This window comes from Tamandua tetradactyla, chromosome 8, assembly GCF_023851605.1.
Source record: "Tamandua tetradactyla isolate mTamTet1 chromosome 8, mTamTet1.pri, whole genome shotgun sequence".
Classification (NCBI taxonomy): Eukaryota; Metazoa; Chordata; class Mammalia; order Pilosa; family Myrmecophagidae; genus Tamandua; species Tamandua tetradactyla.
In genome coordinates, this window is record NC_135334.1 from 96,286,796 (window position 1) to 96,301,353 (window position 14,558).

Below are 14,558 nucleotides of genomic sequence, written 5' to 3' on the forward strand. Positions count from 1 at the left end.
GCAGTTCTTGGTCATTTTACACCCCCAAGTGCAGATAACAACCTAATATGCTCCAGTTCTTTGTTTTATTACTCCTTCAAAAAGCTACCCCCGAAAGAGACCAGGATCGGGGAGTGGAGTGTGTCTGCAGGGCCATTAGCTTGTGGAAAAGACCTTTAAGAACATCTTCTCACCCCCACCCTCCATCCCCTTTAAATCTTGTAAAAATGCTGTTGTAGGGAAGATTCATTCATGCATTTATTCCTTCATTCAACAGTTGAGTGTCTTGCTGAGTGCTAGGATTGCTTCTGCAATGAGCAAATGACTTTTCCAGGGTAAATTCTTTGACTTTTAGGAACTTACAGTTTAGCTGAGAATCTTGATAAAAACTAGAAAGCATTTTTATTATGTAGCATGACGGGGAAGGGAAGTTGGAGTAGAAGTTTGTTTTAAGGAAATGCAGAGAGTTTCCTTAACATGGGAGTTAATTCTCTGGAGGGGTGGTGATGGTCAGGGAAGGTTTTAGTTAGGAGGTGCCATTTGAGATTTGTGTCTTGAAGGCTGAATAGGAAATTTTCCCAGTGGACAAAGTGGCAAGGCAGAGAAACAGGATTTGCAGGGAAGCATGAAAGGGTCTGGTTGTGGCTATTGCTTAGGGCTTGTTTTTTCTTTTTCTTTTCTTTTTTGTACCCCTTGGCACTACTTGAACACCTGAGGCCACATGTTTCTTCTACAAAAATTATCAGAAGTCAGAAGGACAGCGGGGGATTATAACTCAGTTATTTCATTTATAATTCCTTGTAGCATAAGGGAGCATGATCAGAAGCTTTCTGGGGGCAACCCCTTTGGTTTTGCCCAGGAACCACTGTCCAAGCATCGTATATCCATCCTCTCCTTAGGTAGCAAAGGTTGGCTGGCGGTTAGTTTATCAGGATCCAAGCACCCATTTGGAAAATTTATTTGTCAAGTGCGACAGTTGTTGTCTGGGCTGTTAACAGTTCGAGATGAATAAACATGTGTTTCATTTAGTGAGCTGCTCAGATATCATTGCCTTTTAATGGAAATGAATAGATGATATCAGGCACATTTTAATTAAAGCAGGACTGCAGTGCAGTAGTAGTTACATATGAAAAGATCTAATGATAGATTTCACAAGGAAATGCGGCTGCTTAAATTACTCATTGTTCAGAGAACTTGTTTTAGAGTGTGATGTGGAGGCAAGATAGGAGGTGCTGTTCTCTAGGTCTTATCATTTCTGGGTGAAAAATAATTCTGGGATTTCTGGGTACATCACTAATAATGAACTTTTTGAAGGCTACAGTAATAGCAGTAATAATACACTAGATACCTGCGGTTTCTCCTAGGGCTTTGAAGTGTGACCTAACAGGTATTCGCCCGGAGCTTTCCAGTTTGGTTTCCAGGGCAGGAGATAAGGGAGTCTCTATAGTATCAAAGCCCCCAAGTGCCAAGTGAATGCATTTTGCTGCCACCTGCTGGAAAGGAGAGATTTTTCTTTTTGAAGCACCTCCCAGGCAGTTCATTAATTGTGAATTGAACAATGGAGCTGTGAATTGAGTCCCCAGCTTCCAGTGATCATGTATATTGGCCAACTTGGAATAGATATAGAGCATAGTCTTCAAGGAAACTGCTTTTGGGATAGTAAGAACTTTTGCAGAAGCTCAGGGTCTCAAATGTGATCAAGCGGCTGTGAGATCCTGCTATTAAATGAGATCTTGGAGCATCACTCCAGTGTCATTTTATTCTCTATCGACCCGAGGAAAACAGCTACCACCATGAACATTGAGGCAGATTAGATTTGAAGTGGGTCAGATCCAGGAGAATTTGCTTGGGAGCTTAGACCTAGGATCCTGAGGTTGGACTGAGTGGGCTTTGGATTTGAGCTCTCCTGGGCAGGGCTGAGGAGGGGCCAGCAGCAGCAACAGCAGCAGGTGAACTAGGGAATTAGGACAGAGGTTCTGAATCCCAGAGCCAGGCCTCTAGAGTCTTTGTGACACTGACATTGCTACCTTCCAGGTCTTTTTTTTTTTCGTTCCCCGGAAGCCTTTTATCCTACTTAATTCCAATCCCCAGCTCCAGCCATTTGTAGAACAGCTATGTCCAAAGCAAAAAATGTTAATAGAGTTTCCTTGGAAAGGGCAGGAGCTCCATGCTTGGACAAGAAGCAGAAACATTAAAATTAAAAAAAAAAAGTTGTTTATGGAACCAATACTCTCACACCACATAAGGGTCAGGAGAGACCATGTAAATGCTGCCTTATTAATAGGTTTCCTGATTCCCTGGGCAGTGTGCAAAGTGCCCTCCTTTACAACATCCGCTTCTGGCATGAGGCGTTTTCATCTTGAAGGGGACCAATTAAAGCGAAAGAAGAAAACTGAAGCCTAATTGATTTCTTTTCTCTTGCTCTGTTTTTATTGGGTGTTTTCATAACAAGAGCCACACAGTTAACTTGACGCCAGGGCGGTCCCTTAACTTACTGGTTGTGGGGCAGGAGAATTGTCAAAAGAATTGCTACTGCAAGGAGGAAGAAGAGGGCTTTATTTACAGTATAACAGTTTGTGGTTTGGGCAACACCAAGTAAAAGTAGGTGCTTCAAGGTTTTCAGAGGGAAGGGGGCACTGGGAATTTATAGTTCCAGAAAAAAGGGAGAGGGGAGGGAAGAATTATGGTTAGGCAAATTCTTTTCTAGTGGCTTGTTGGAACATTGAGGCAGAAAACTTGTGCGTAGCTATTGGACAGAGCTTGGGGTTTTTTTTTTTTTTTTTTTCCTTATCCTGTTTCTTGTAAGCTTTGTCTCCTTCTCCAAGATGCACATGCCTGATGTCTGATCAGGTTGGTGCCAACTTAGCTGGGAGCCATTTTGTAGCCGAGTTCCTAAAGTCAATTTAGAGTTCCTTTCATATTGTCACCTTTTCATCAAGATCTTCCTTAGATAGCATCACTAATTGCTTTTGTGCTTTCCCACGGTGCTAGAGGGATGTCCTAGGAGTCCATGTAGCTGGAAAGGTCCACCGCCATGTACCTCCGGAGAAGGAAATATGTTCCGGACCTGTGGCCAATTGAGGCAACTCTGGGGAAATGGATTCCATCAAGGGTCAGCAGCAAGGTTTCACAAGGACCCGGGAGGCATATGATTAGGGAGCAACCATATTTTGGGGTAAGCTAATGTGGTTATCCGAGGTTTTGTTTTGTAGGGCATTGAAAGTGCAGGACTTGACATCAAAAGCCCGATTTACCAGCATGATTTGGAAGGGAAAGATTGTTGAACCCTAGTGACTATTCTGAAAATAAAACAGTGAATTAGAGATACTGTAATAATTATAAGAAGGAGAAAGATTGACAGCGTTTGGAATATGTCTCAAATCCAGTCTCCCCAAGAGCCAAGATCCAGCCAGCTATATCAATCCCAAGCCCTGGGAGTCCCTAGTTATCACAGTATTTGAATTGTTTCTCTGATATCCTTAATGTTTTGTTCAGTTTTTCCAGATTAATTAACATAAATGCAGCATTGCTGCCCTAAGAGGACACATGTCCCTCCTTGTTGCACCATGAGGATGTTGAGTGCCCTAGGTTTTGCAGGACATCCCTGGCGAGGCTAACTACCTCCAATTGTAAGTTCTCCAGTGCCTTGATGGAATCGTTAAAGGTGCCTTCCATAGTTTTGTCATGTTTTGAATGGCTTTTTCAGGTTGAGGAATTCCATGGAACCAAACTGTACTTCTCAGGAAGTTCTGTCCCTTACCGGGCCAGTTAATTCAATAGGTTTTATTCTGTAGTGTCTTTCTTAGGTAGAAAATGGTTTTTGATTTGATGAATGAAAGATCCCAGGTTGGCTACCTTTTTAATTTCTAATTGGTCGGTCCCTCTAATCTAGACCAGGGAATAAGGCTGTTACTGAGAAAGTCCTATTCTAGGCTGGTAGTAAGGTTATAAAGGCGTTTTTTTCCCACATAGGAGGAAACAGCCTGTGCCAGCCAGACTGAGAGTTAAAGTACTGCTGTAATCCAGCAGTTTTGTTCGTGCCTTTCTCACCTGCCAGGTATGTGGAGGAGGTTGCATCTTTGCAGACAATGTCTGGAAAATTATGGGTTCTGGTGGTGTATGAACAATAATGGACATTGCGGTATAGTTGATATAACCATTTGGGACTGGTTGTAAATGAGTGAACTACTGTTACGGACTTGTGCCCAAGTGAGGCCTGAGAACTGGTCTAGAGAGATAATAGGATTATCAGAGTTATAGACAAGGACACCACTGGCATTCCGACACGCTGAAATGATTCCAGTGGTTGAAAGGTCTGTTTCATTTAGCTCAAAATCGTAAGTGTCAAGTAAATCATCATCAAGTCCTGTTTGATTATCATGTCACTGTACAGAGGAAACTATTTGCCTTCGTTTAGGTCGTACCGGAGGGTCTGATTGCAGAGGTTGGCTGGGATAGTATCTAGATGAGGTCTGGTGCTGTTATCATTGTTTATACAGAGAGAAATTGTTATCATCTGGGCAATTTTTGTTTGAGGGCCCCTTTTCCTCCAGGGTAAGTTAAGTCCAATGGAGTGACCATTCCGATGTAGATCTATTGAGTGCCCATCCCTTTTGTTCCATGCTTGGTCTTTGGGTAATTTACCATTTTTGTCTATCCGTGTCTGAATGTCTGTGGGTACAGCCGATAACTGGGACCCTTTTGTGGAGTCTAAATTAACGCAGACCCAGGAATTTGACAGATTGCCCGGCTGACAGTGCTTTCTATGACTGGGAAAAAAAAAAAAAAAAAAAAAGGATAGCAGATGGCAAGGGACCAGGAAGGAAAAGAAAGGAGGAAGAAAATCCTTCTTGATCCGTAGCTCTTGGGGAAAGCTGTCCACGTCAGATGTCATCTATTCTGGGATGATCTGAAACTCTTTTTAAAGTGAGTTTGAGGTCAGCAGGGGCTGTACTTTTCAGTGGTTAGGCGGTGCTCGTTTAAGTTGAGATAGGTGTATCCAAGGACCCATGCCAGCAAGTTTAGCAGGACGTTGGTTGGTGAGGAGGACCTAATAAGGTCCTTTGAATTGGTGTTCCAAACAGTTTTTTAACTGGTGTCTTTTCCAGTATACAAACTCTCCAGTCTGCAGATTTTTGTGGTCAGATGGCGTCAGGTGATGTTCTCTTCCTCTGAAGTCTTCTTCAATCTGTGAGACATAAGCTTGAGAGTACTTTGTTTTGTAATACTTACTTGGAATATTTAAGTCGATCTTGTTGGGCAAAATTAGGGCCTGTAAATAATACGTGAGGAAGGAGTAATGGTATTCCAGTTATAATTTCATGGGTTGTGTGTTCATGATTTCCAAAGGGGATTAAGGGAAGACTGAGCAGGACTAGTGGAAGGATTTTAGGCCAGGGTAATTCCAGAGATCCCCTAAGCTTGGCCATTTGGTTGTTTGATTATTCCATTGGTCCCTTCCACTAGGCCAGAAGGTTGGGAGTACTATGTGCAATGCAGCCTCTGATAAACAGGGAAGACTCTGCATAGTTCTTTATTCATCCTGTAAAATGAGTGCCTTGATTGCTAGGAAGTTTGGTAGGGGTGCCCAAATTGGAATGATGTTTTCAGGTAGTTTCTTGGCTATAAAGGGCAGTATCTTGTTTACAAGGGAAGGCTTCTACCCATTGAGAGAACATACAGATCATTACTAGCACATACTTATAACCATGAGAAGGAGAAAGGTGAATAAAGTCCATATGTCAGATTAACACTGGCCAGGAATGTAAAGGCAAATGTCCCACGGGAACCTTAAAGGCTTTTCTGGGTTGTATTATTGACGTGTTTGACAAGAGATATAGATCTGGTGAGCGATAGTGTGAAAGCGTCAGCAACAGTATTTATCCATTATTTCTATCATTTTGGCTGTTCTGGGATGTATTAGTGAATGAAGTACTTGAAATTTGGCAATTGTAGGGCATCTGCTAATACAGGGCTACTATTAGGCCCTATCCAAATGTTTTAGTTAGGCCCTTATGTTCAGCCTGATTCCTTCCACAGGCTCTTCTCTTTGGGAGTTATCAAATCTTGATATTTGCAGGGGAAGGCTCGAACCTGTGTACAAAACCTTATTGATTTTTGTGAGAGTTTGGGCTGATGCCTTAGCGGCCTGATCAGTCAAGTCATTTCCCTTGCTTTAGTTTGCATTGAGGGGTTCACGGGTGTGAGCTTTAATTTTGATAACTACAATAGCCTTGGGGGAGAAAAGAGCTCTAAAAGGTTAGCTACCTGTTCTGTGTTCCTAGTGACAGTTCCAAAGGAGGTAAGGAACCCTCTTTGTTTCCATAGTATACTAAAATCATGTACCACGGGAAAGGCATAGCTGCTATCAGTGTAACTATTTGCTCTTAACTGGTAAGCTTGAGTAAGAGCTATTCATTCTTCCTGTTGAGTGGAGGTTTCTTTAATAATGGGCTGCTCTCCAGGACTCCAGCGGTAGTTACTGCGTAGCCAGCTTGGTATCTGCTGTCTGGGGCTTCAGTTTTTAGGTATGACCGTCAGTAAAGAGGATTAGATCTGGGCTGTCTGTCAGGGTTCCCTGAGGTTGGGCATAGGGGAAACTGGGGTTTGGTAAGAATTATGCAGCCACGGTCAGGTGTGCCTTTGTTTGGAAATGGGAGCAGAATGGCAGAGGTTAGGGGGTAGCTCTTATGAATGTGCATTAGAGAGAGACAGAAGCACAAGTTCAAAAGATGTATCGTGCAGCAGAGAGATACTGAGTTAAAGAAGAATTAAGCAAGAATTCCACAGCATGAGGGACAAAAAGATCAAGTTGGTTCTGCATAACCATATCTGCAGTAACTTCAATTAGTTTGGCTGCTGCAACCACAGATTGGAGACAAGGGGAAATGCTCAGACTACAGGATCTACCTGCCTACTGTAGTATCCAATGAGCCACTGACCTGCTCCGTGCTCCTGAGTTATGCTCCTAAGGCATTTTCCTTTCTTTTGTGGTCATGTAACTGACAGGAGGGATCATGGTTAGGTAGACCAAGGGCAGGGGTGCTTGTGGGGCTTCCTTCAGATTTTGGAAGACATCAGTCTGGTTTGTATTTCACCTCAAAGACTTGGGTACAGTATGCCTTAGGAGTTTACGTAGAGATTGAGCTAGAAAGGAGAAGTTTGGTATTTAGTTCTGGCAATACTCACAAGAATCTGAGACTCCTCTCAGTTGCATTCTTGTCGGGGCTTGGGAAAGTCTTGTATAAAAGAGATTTCTTTGGGATCTAATAGAGTCTCCTGTTTGGAGAGGATGTGCTTTGGATATCTGACTTCTTGCTGCATGAATTGGAGTCTGTCCCTACAGGCTATCTGACCCTTTAAGGCTAACGTTGTAGTAAATATAGGGAGTCACCCTGAAATATTTGTTTGTTAGGGGAACCTACAAGGAAATCATCAATAAATTGTATGAGTAGAGCCTGAGGGAAATATTATGTCTGGTAAATCATTTTTAAGAGTTTGAGAAAAGCGTCTTGAGGATTCTAAGAATCCCTGAGGCCTGGCATATTGTAATTCATTCTATGTGACCGTGAATAGGTATTGGCTATCGGGGGACAGGTGTGCTGTAGAATGCACAGCAGAGGTCAACTACAGTGAAATGGGTAGGAGCTTATGAAGATTTGGTACTATGGGGAAGCAAGGAATGACAATTTTATTTATTGCTCTTAGGTCTTGGTCAAATCTCCATCCTTTCCCATTGGGTTTTCTTACAGGGAGGACAGGAACTTTGCAGGGGTTTGTGCATGGGATCACTGAGCCCTTCTGTATGAAGATTTGAATAAAGGGAGTTAATGGCTTCTGGTTTGAGGGGATATTGGGGAAGTTTAGGAAAGGGTTTGAAGGGTGCATTTGGACTAAAATTGGTCCTGTGCTTTTAATTTTTCCTGCATTTGTGAGGAATTGAGATCATACTCTTCAGGAATGGAGAACAGGCGATTAGTACCTATTGATTGTTGTAGTGTGCAATTAGCTTCTAGTCTCAATGTACGCAGATGACATAGAAGTTCTTCTTGGTCTAAAGGGGATTCTGGGTCAGATAGAAATAAAATGGTTTCTCCCTTTTCATTAAACTTGGTATCACATTTCCATTTACTTAGGATTATCTCGTACCTAATAGGTTCACTAGGGTGGTATCACACAGTAGGAAAGAATGTGTTTCTGTGAATGGTACTAGGGTAACTGAGATTGGAGCTGAATTGGAGGTGGTTTGAACTTGATTAAAGAGCCCCACAATATCTACAATATATTTACTCCGAGGGATGGGCTGCTTCAATAGGGAGGGATTAATAGTGGAGAGAGTAGCATCAGTATTGATTAAGAAAGTGCAAGTTTCTCCATTAACTTTGACTTTGTTTTCCCTTGCTGATCAAGTGTGAGGGCTGGAAGCAACCCTCGGAGGGCAGTCAGGGGGCATTCCGTGGTGGGGGATGTGGATTGACAGCATTGCCATGTTGTTTGCTTTTTAATTCAAAGTAGTCCTTTTTCTGCTGCCCCAGTTTTTTGCAATAATAAGACCCCAGGAGGTCTTGGGGTGTGGGATGGCATAGGAGGGGCCTGCAGTTGATGTAATTGCAAGGCAGGTCTTTTGGCTTGCTTAGTGGCCTTTTTGGTTTCTAGAGTGTACGTTGCCATTCAGTTAAGTTTGTTAGCTCGATAACGGGGACTGTTTCCCAGCCAACACTGGGCGTCTTTATTAAAGTAGCAAGGTTGGGCTTTTTAGCCCATTGACAGACATAGTGTTAAAAGCAATTCCAGCACTGGAATTATCTGGGGGTAGCTGGGAATATTGGGCAAATATTTTGGCTAGTCTTTTGTGAAAATCAAAGATAGTTTCGTCTTTGCCCTGCTTGCAGTCTTGGACTTTGGCTTAATCAATCTTGCAAGGAAAGGATTTAGAAATGACATCTAACAGTTGTCTAGATATGGTTTTTGCTTGATCTTGAGTGAGGGGAGCTGTTTTAATGGTCATATCTTTTTCTGGGTCCTTTCAATTTGCCATTCTAATAGAATGTTCAGCTTCTTAGGTACCGACTACCATGTGAATGTATTGATAAAGGTCAGGCAGGCTGGACTGATAGGCCTGAATTAAGATGTGAGCTTCTTCAGTAAATTTTTGAGTGTCTTCCTTTGGCTTAGGGAATTCTTTAGCTATGGCCTTGAGTTTGGGCTTAGACTAGGGAATGAAGGTAATTTGATCAGGACTCTGAGTGCCATCAGAGTTGGTGTTTTCTGCAGGTTTTATCTTGAAAGACTTTTGAAGAGGGGGCTCAGAGTGGAAAAGAAGTTCAGATAATGAGGAAGAGGAAGAGGTGGTGGACTCAGAGGGCCGGCTGACAAAGGAGGATAAGGAGGTGATGGAACAGACGGTATGGACTCAGGGGGATTTGGGGTATGCATTTGGGATTTTAGTTCCAGATTAGTTTGAGATAATGTAGAAACAGTGTCTTTTAGAGCTGTGATTTTAGAATCTTGAACCAGTTTTCAGGCCTCTACCAATTAAAATGTCTTATTTTAGAACTGTAATTTTCCAGTTGAATTATAAAAACCCAAATGCATCTAATGAAAAGGATCCCCAAATTGGCCATTCATCAGATAAGACTTTCCTAGGTGAGATTTTGCCATAGGTTTAGTAAAAAACAAATGTGCAGGAGAACCTTGGTGTTTGGTCATGTCGTGGGCCAGAGTCCCTGAAGGGAGTTCAGAAGACTTTTTTTGAACTGCTGTCACCCATTACCAGGACAATAAACAAAGGTAATCTCCTAAAATCCAAATTTGAGTAACGAACTGAAAATAAAGCTCAAAGAGCTGCAGTGCAAGGTCATGGAGCTCAGATCTGAGAGAATTGACCTTTGGCCTTCCAAGAGGGTGGGAGAGGTGGCAAGCATAAAGGCCTTGGTGTCCTGCAGAGATGTCAGAGGCTGAAGGAGAGTGTCTTCAGGTCCCACTTCTGATGCCAAAATGGTTAGAAGAACTTCTGTTCCAAATAGGAAGAAGAGAGCTTTATTAAGCATGTAGCAATCCCGAATTGATCAACCCCAAGTAAAAGCAGGTTTTCCAAAGTGTTAGGGGGGCATTGAGTTTTTTTTGTATGCTGTATGCTGGGGGTCACATTTCATTCTTTATACATGTGATTATCCTGTTTTTCTAGCACCACTTGTTGATTTTTTTTTTGGCGGGGGGGGAAAGGGGTAAATATTCAGGCCAGGGATTGAACTGGGTTTCCCACATGGTAGGTGAGAATTCTACCACTGAACTCCCCTTGCATCCCCAGCATAGGGAATTTATAGTAATTTATAATAAAAGCAACAAACCAACAGGGAGGTGAATCGCAGTTGTCAGGTGAGTTCTTTTCTAGGTGGCTTATTGGAATATCGAGGCAAAAGGAAACTTTTCAAAATGGATTGGTTGGAGCTTGGGTTTGCTTTTAAGCTTTTCTTTTTTTTTCCTACAAGCCCTTCTTGTAAGCTTTTTTTTTTTTTTTACTGTGTGAGCAGGGACTAGGAATCAAACCCAGGTCTCCAGCATGGCAGATGAGAATTCTGCCACTGAGCCACCATCGTACCACCCTTTTTGCAAGCTTTTAAGTCTCTTTCTCCTAGCTGTGCTCACCTGAAGTCTGATTGGGTTGGTGAAGGGCATCCAGCTTTGTACCTCCTTTGCTGGGAACCATTTTATAAGCCATGGCCTGAAAGTTAATTTAGAGTTCCTTTCACAGAATATAGATTTAATATTTAGATTTCACAAAGCAAACCCGGGCTGAGAAGCTCTTCTCAGTCACTGGGTACCGGGAAAGGTTGGGAGGAAGTGTGTGTGTGGGGGGGCATCTGTACCTTTTGCATGATTCCAGTGGAGTTCAGAACTGGCAGCTGGAAGCTTCTGGAGAGCAGGTATTATGAAAGATAGAGCAAACCCCAGTTGGGTACTACCTGGGCTGCTAGCAGTGTTCCCATATTTATAGTGAAACTTCACAAGCTTGGGAGGCAGGTGTTATCATCCCTGTTTTATGAACCAGGGAACTGAGGCTCTGAGAAATGAAATGAGTTTTCCAAGGTCAAAGGGTTAGCAGAGGTAAGAGATGGGACTGAAGTTGACTCTTAGTTTAGTGCTCTTTCCACATCACTCTCTAGATTGAGGACACTGTGCCCTCATTGGGAGGTGAGGATACGAGGATCCTTGGTGTGCAATATGCATATTGCTCTGAAGTCATTGCATCCAAATCAGTGATGGTGATCCACTCATCAGTAATTAATCAGTTAATATGTCAGGCCCTGTGCAAAGGAAGTCAGGTGCAAGGATGCTTTCTTTTCTGTTCGGCTAATGGCACATTTTTCCGGACCCCTTTTCAAATTCCTGTTGAGAGAAAGACTAGCTTGGAGGTCCTCTGAGATCACCTTTGATTTAATTTCTGCCATATAAGTGTAGAACACTATAGATCAGACTGAAATATTAGTTCCTTTCCTGTCTTTTCAAGGTCATCACAGAACTGCTGGTATCCCAGCTCACATGGAGAAAAACGTCAGCAGTCTCAACAACAGGCCTGTGGTACTGTGGTTTGGGTTGAGGGACGCCCATGTAGCTCAGTGCTTCTTTGCTGCAGAGTAGATACTTGATCAGGGTTTGTGAATTGAGTATGTGCTTGAGATCAACAGCATCAGGCAGGTAGAATGGAAACCTGAGTCAGACCATATTTAAAATGTAAATGAGATCATATTCTCTCCTCTTCCCCCCAACCTTCATCTTAAACCCCCCCCCCCCCCACCCAGTGATATCCCCTTGCAAAATAGAGCAACAGCCAAGTGCCTTGTGGCTCAGAAGTCCTTGCTCTGGCCCCTGCCTAGCTTTTGGCCTCTTATTTCTACCATTCTCCAGAGGCGTCGCCTATTCTACTCTGGCTGTGCTAGCCTTTCAACTCCAAGTTTGTTCCTGGTTTGCACTTGCTATTCTCTCCGCCTGGAAAGCTTTTCCCCCAATCTTCCCATAGCTGGTCCCTTGGAGTCGTTCAGGTTTCATCTCCAAAAAGCCTTCCCTACTACCCTTTTTAAAGGTGGGGATCCAGGTCACTTTTTATTCCGTTCCACTGCTTTGTCTTCTTCATGGCATTTATTGCCGTCTGAATTGATCTTTGTTTGTATTTTACCCCCTTCCCTACCCCCAGGGTTGCAAGCTCTATGAAGACCTCCCCAGTGCCTAGCAATGTGTATAGTAAGCAATCAATAATATCTGTTGAAAACAGTACCCAGTGAATGAGCATGGAAGTAAGTGGAAGGAAGAGGTATCTTTGGGCAAACTAGTCCCAGAACTGGCTTTATTTGAAGGGAGAAAACCTTCAAATAAAGGGAAGCCTGACAAAAACTGAGAAAGCAGCTCATTTATATACACTCTGTTTTAACCTTCTGTCTGCTTGGCAAGGACAAGTTTCAGCTCCAAAGAATCTTCCCTGACCACCCTTCTGTTGAGAGAAACCTAGATTGCTGCAGCAGTTCCTTTTTTCCTAGTAAGTAAAGAGTAAGGAGAGGGCAGATTTCTCTTCTTAAATCTGTGAGGTAAGGGGCAAAGGTGGGAGGACAGATGAGGTGGTGATTGCTCATTATGTTCCAGTGAACATTCACTCAGGCTCTCTGGGACAAATTGGGTGCAGGTTCTCCAATCTGCCTTAGCTACTGCATTACCGTCAGACGAAAGTTGACAGCTGTTGCTGATTAAAACATTTCCAGCCGTGCAATCAGAATTGCACTATTGAGATGCTAAGTGTACGTAGACACAGCTTTTATGAATGTCTCAACACAATCCCATAGCATCCTCTGTAGCCGTATTATACATATAGTGTTGGAAATCACTTGCAATCACGAGTGCATCGTTTCGCAGAATACCCACTGGGTGGGAGCCATCCTTAGGGATTTGCCTTCTTCTGACACGGCAGTAGGAGGCCTCGCAGGGTCAGTGTTTCTCTGTGTTGCAGTTCTCCAACCGCAGTTCTCTAACTTTCTCTCCAGGAATCCCTCTGGATGGAAACATACAGGGATTCTTCTTCCTGGCTAGTCCCTCTCCCACCTTCTCTGGCAGGGTCCATTTTCCATTTCTGTCATTTTTATCACAGGTGGTTGTGGCCTCATTAATTGGGAACTCCGTGGAGGCATTTCCAGGTAGTACTGGTGTCAGATTATGCCACTGTCTCAGTCTGTGAAGCGAGGAGAATGTGGCCACAATCCTGTATCACAGTCCCCAAGTCCAAAGGAGCTCAGAAACCTGGAGTTTCTTGGTAATTCACCTGACAGCAAAATCTATCCTGGGATGAGCTCGTTTAGTGACAAAAACGGACCTAAATGGTTATGAGGCTATTTATAGTCTTATTTCTCCCAGTTAGAGGTAATCCTCATCCTTTTGGCTCCAGAAGTATTAATGTGTTTCATTATGTGATGTTATTTTACTGAGGGTGTTGCAGAAAATGGGGCACATAAGGCCATGCTACCTTTCTAAAATATGATACATTGTGCGTTCCGGAATATATTTAGCCCCAAGGGTTTTGGTTAAGAGATTATAGCTCTGTAATGGGGAGTGTGGGGTGGGGAAAGGTGCAAAGAAAGCAAAATCAGTGAGGCGGTAAAGCAAAGAGCTGCTTTTCTTTTCCCTCCAGGGAGAGAGAATTTCCAAGCACTCATCAGAGGCTTCTCTGTGTTCCCTGCCAGCTCCCTGCCCCTGTTAACTCTGCTCCATATTGCTGCCAGCCATCTGCATTTAAGCCAAACAGCTCCTTTTTCCTTTGCAGTGGTGACCTTGGGAACGGACCCTGACCTTCAGATGGATATTATCACCGAGCTCGACCTCAGGAACGCCACCCATGGCGTCTCTCAGGTGTCTGGACTGCACAATGCCAGCAAAGCATTTTTATTCCAAGGTAAAGGAATCTCCCCCTTTGCATGGGACAGTGGTTGGGGAGGAGGGCGAGTCTGAGGAGTTTTCATCTGACTTGTGTTGGTTATTTATCTTTTGCAGTTGTCCTGGGGAGTGTTCAGAAGTGCAGAGGGTGCTCAGATATGCAGGGGATGTTCTGAAGGGTGATAGTGGTGGTGGGACTGGAAAGCATCATGGTGGAATATTTGATTTGGAAGTGAAATATTTCCCTGGAAATTTGGTGGGGGATCTAAAGTGAAATGAATTTGCAAAGCCCTTGAAAACTATTAGTGGCCAAATTATGTTTACAGGATATCTCTTCAGCTATTATTTGTGTCTATATCTATGCCTATGCCTATAGCTAAATTTCATCTAATAGGTAGGCCATGAAGACAGGGCTTCTTTCTCTCAGGGGTGCAGATTACTTGGTTCTGCCCTCCAGCAACTTGACTCCCATTCATTAAGAAGGCCTTAAGCACCAAACTAAACCAAACCAGTATAATGTGATTCTTCAAAGCACAGGTTCGGGAACGCAATAGCCTGAGTTTAAATTCTAGCCCTGCCCCTGCCACTTATTAGCTTTGAGACTTTGGGCAATTACTCAGCTTGACTGTGCCTCAGTGTCTCTACTTCATGGGCCTAAGGATTAG

At 43.3% G+C, this 14,558-nt stretch overlaps 1 protein-coding gene across 1 annotated transcript in view; it reads left to right on the forward strand.

Moving 5' to 3' along the window:
• NELL1 (neural EGFL like 1) overlaps nt 1-14,558 on the forward strand; it is an 884,414-nt gene that overhangs the window by 1,784 nt on the left and 868,072 nt on the right. Inside the window, exon 2 of the mRNA XM_077114226.1 lies at nt 13,784-13,912. Within this exon, the coding sequence (XP_076970341.1) occupies nt 13,784-13,912 (129 nt within the window). The remainder of the gene's footprint in view (nt 1-13,783; nt 13,913-14,558) is intronic.